This window comes from Cucurbita pepo, unplaced genomic scaffold (assembly GCF_002806865.2).
Source record: "Cucurbita pepo subsp. pepo cultivar mu-cu-16 unplaced genomic scaffold, ASM280686v2 Cp4.1_scaffold000312, whole genome shotgun sequence".
Lineage (NCBI taxonomy): Eukaryota > Viridiplantae > Streptophyta > Magnoliopsida > Cucurbitales > Cucurbitaceae > Cucurbita > Cucurbita pepo.
In genome coordinates, this window is record NW_019646559.1 from 25606 (window position 1) to 29168 (window position 3563).

The 3563-nt window shown below is 36.9% G+C and overlaps 1 protein-coding gene across 1 annotated transcript; it reads right to left on the minus strand.

Moving 5' to 3' along the window:
• Window positions 1-1074: 1074 nt before the first annotated feature.
• Window positions 1075-3284, minus strand: LOC111784955 (probable polygalacturonase). Its single transcript, XM_023665458.1, has 6 exons — window positions 3251-3284; window positions 2653-2991; window positions 2406-2526; window positions 2066-2240; window positions 1864-1934; window positions 1075-1781 (listed from the first exon to the last, which is right to left on the minus strand). The coding sequence occupies exons 1-6, from the start codon at window positions 3281-3283 to the stop codon at window positions 1075-1077; spliced, it is 1446 nt and encodes a 481-aa protein (XP_023521226.1). The 5' UTR covers window position 3284.
• Window positions 3285-3563: the final 279 nt, after the last annotated feature.

Sequence of the window (3563 nt, forward strand, 5' to 3'; positions counted from 1 at the left end):
GTGTATCTAATATATTTTTCTTTTCTATGTTTAATATATCTAATATATTAAATAGTAATTTAAATATCTTCTAAAAAGTTAATCCTTAATAATTCAAACTAGCTAAGTTTAATTATGCATAAATTTAAATTTGACTCAAAAAAATTTAAACTAGCTCAAAGATAGTCATACTAATCTTGAGGGCTCCTAAAAAGCTGAAGCTAGAAGAAAAGGATAGTAATTTAAATATTTTAAATTATATATTTTTCTCTATTTATACTCATCTTAAGTATAAAATAATTTAAAGTTAATCATTAATAATTTAAACTAGCTAAGTTTGCATAAATTTAAATTTGACTCAAAAAATTAAAACTACCTTAAAGATAATCATACTATTCTTAAGCGCTTCTAAAAAGTTGAAACTAAAAGAAAAGGGTAGTAGCGTATCAAACACATGCTAAATCAGCCAAAATGCTGGCAGAGAGCAAAAATGTATTCTATGGTTGGCTTTGAACCATTCATGTGGGAGGATTAAATGAAGCAAGAGGCCACCCTTTTAAAGTAGAGGCCAACTCCCTTCAGCTTGCAGCTTGGGGTAGAGAATGACAAACTAGAGGCGGGAAGAACCGAAAATTGGCATAGTTGCAAGCACTCTTGAATGAGAGAGCTTTCCCTTCCTTTTCATCTCCCTTATATACTTCATGAGGTTCAACGTTAGTGATTACCCATCTTATAGAGTGGGTTTTCCCAAGAATCCTTTTAAAGAAGAATTAATTAGCTTCTTAAAAACAACTAAAGTAAAAGCGGCTAGTTCTTAAAGAAGAATTAATTACCGTTACAAATGCCACCGATGACCATAGTTTCACAATAACTGATATGCACTCTCTTCAATAAGACAGAAGATTCAATTCCTAAGCCATTATTTTTATAGTTTTGAGTTACAATTAGTTATTATTTAGTGAAATATTACGAATATAGTTGAAATAGCTTATTTTCAAAATAAAAAACTTCTCATTTTATCAATATCTTTATTAAATTTTTCATTATCATTCATTCCATAGAATTAAAAAAAAACAAAAAAAATAAACAAAGTCTTTACCAGAAGGTAGGAGTTTCAACCGAGCATGACTTCAACTGAACATTCTCAATCGGCAGCTGATCCTCGAGAAAGTCACATCCACCGCTTTTCGCTGCCTTAGCAAGCGGAGCACATGGCCGCGGATCCACATCACTACTAAATCCCTCAATGTTCGTACAATTCCACTGCAACTTTTTAGGCGTCGCCGACAATCCAATCTTCACATTTGAAACACAAATATCCGTGAATGGATCTCCTGAAATCCCCGCCAAATTTGTCGACATATTAACATTCTCGGCCACCACGTCTCTGTAATTAATGTTCTTAATCAATGGCAATGCCGAGGGATCGAACTTGTCATCCGCATGCGATTTGTAGTCTCCAGTTATCCAGAAGACGTATTTCATCGTGGATAGAAACATTCTTCGGACGAAAATGTCCTTGACGAAACCGCCTCGTCCGCGAGCGGTTTTGATTCTGACGGCAGACTGTGTGTTGATTGCTGTAACGTTTTCGATCCTGACGTTGCGGATTCCGCCGGACATTTCGCTGCCAAGGGCAATACCTGCAGAATCTGGTGAGATGCAAGTGAGGCGGCGAATGACGAGGTCCTCGGTCGGCATTCCGAACTTGATACCGTATTGGTCCCATCCGCTCTTGATGGCGATGCAATCGTCACCGGAGACAATGTAGCAGTCTTCGATTCGAGTGTTGGAACAAGAATCTGATAAATTGAACGGAGATTTAGGGAGAGGGATTGAGGAAGAAAATAACCCTAAGGTTTTAAAGGAGAAGAAGAAGGGAACCTGGATTGATTCCGTCGGTGTTGGGTACGGTGACTGGAGCCAAGATGGTGAGCCCTTGGATAATCACATTTCTGCATTTTCACCCATATTATGATATATAATTAAAAATTCTTTTTGGTCGGGAGGAATTTGAATGGTATACTTTTTTCGAAGCATAATCCTAAAATACAAGGATAATGGGACGGAAGCGAAATAGCCAAACCTGCTATAAATCGGATGGACGAACCAAGAAGGTGAGTTGATCAAAGTGAGATTCGAGATCTGGATTTGATCAGAGTACATGATCTCGATCACATATGGCCGTGTTACCTTGAGCTCCCCTTTCTTAAACTTTTCCCACCAAGAAGATCCCTGCCCGTCGATTGTACCGTTGTTACCTACACCATGTCACCAACCCAACTTTATTTTCTATAAAAGTTCTTTTTATGTTTTCAGTTACCTTAGTTCTTTTTTATTTAATTCTGATAGCACGGAAGCGTGTTATAATTTTGCAATCCATTTAAAAAAAATTAGAATAGTAAAAGGTAAGAAAAAATAATCACCCGTGATAACCACATCGGTGAGATTAGTTCCAAAGATGAGGCTGCTGTACCGTCCACCAGGAGCATCTCTTCCCCTCCCATAAGATGGGAGAACTTTCACGAGTGGCCATTCTGATTCATTCTGCACCATTAAATTAAATTATGAGGAACAAATCTAACTCATTTATTTTGGATTAAAGATTAAAATTCAAATCACCACTCCCAAAGGTGTTAGGTTTATAAAAATAAAATACTCGATAGGTCGAACCTGGGATGCAAGAATTTTAGCTTCTTTATCGATAAAAAGTGTGAAATGGCTAGTCAGATTAAAACTTCCGGTCAGCCATTTTCCCGGCGGCACGACCAATTGAGCTCCGCCATCTGCCGCCATTGTGCTGAGATGTTCAATCGCTTTTCGGAACGCGTGAGTATTTGAAGTTACTCCGTCGCCGACGCCGCCAAACTCCGTTAACAACGCTGAGTGTTTCCGACAATTGATCGCCTGAAATTCCAGGGAGTTCGAACTTAGACGCGGATTCATAGCGTCCACGGTGGCTAAGCTCACCAATGCCAGTACGATCACGACCGAGATTCTCGCTGCTGTAACCTACCGAAAAAAATCAAAGATGATTCAATCTCTTTTTGTTGATCACATTTTCGAATTTGATCGAGAATAGTAAGGATCCACGGGAAAAAAAGTTCTTCAATAAACCATTCGGGGTTTTGAACAAAAACCCACAATCATTTGAAGTGATTCCAGACAAAAACCAATGAAAGTAGAAGAACAAGCCAAGCCCACAAGATCAATGGAAAGAAAACAAAGAAAAAGAAAATGAAATTCAAAGAGAAAGAAGAAGAAACATTACATTGAGTTTTGTGGGTTTTGGAGGAAGATCCATGATGAATTTTGTTTGCGAGTTTATGATTTTTAGATTGGGGGACAAAGGATTTTATAGGATAATTTAGGAATCAAAAATAGGAAAGGGATTTATTACTATTATTGTTATTATTTCAAGGGTTAAATTTTGGGTTGTAAATGAAATGGTTGGATTTACATAGAATATTAGCACAACCAGACTGTTTAGAAAAATATAACCTGTAGTGAGAACTTTTTAAATTTGGCATCTTGTTTTTGTTGTTTGTTTTTTAAAAATTATTTTATGTGTATTAGAGTGTTAA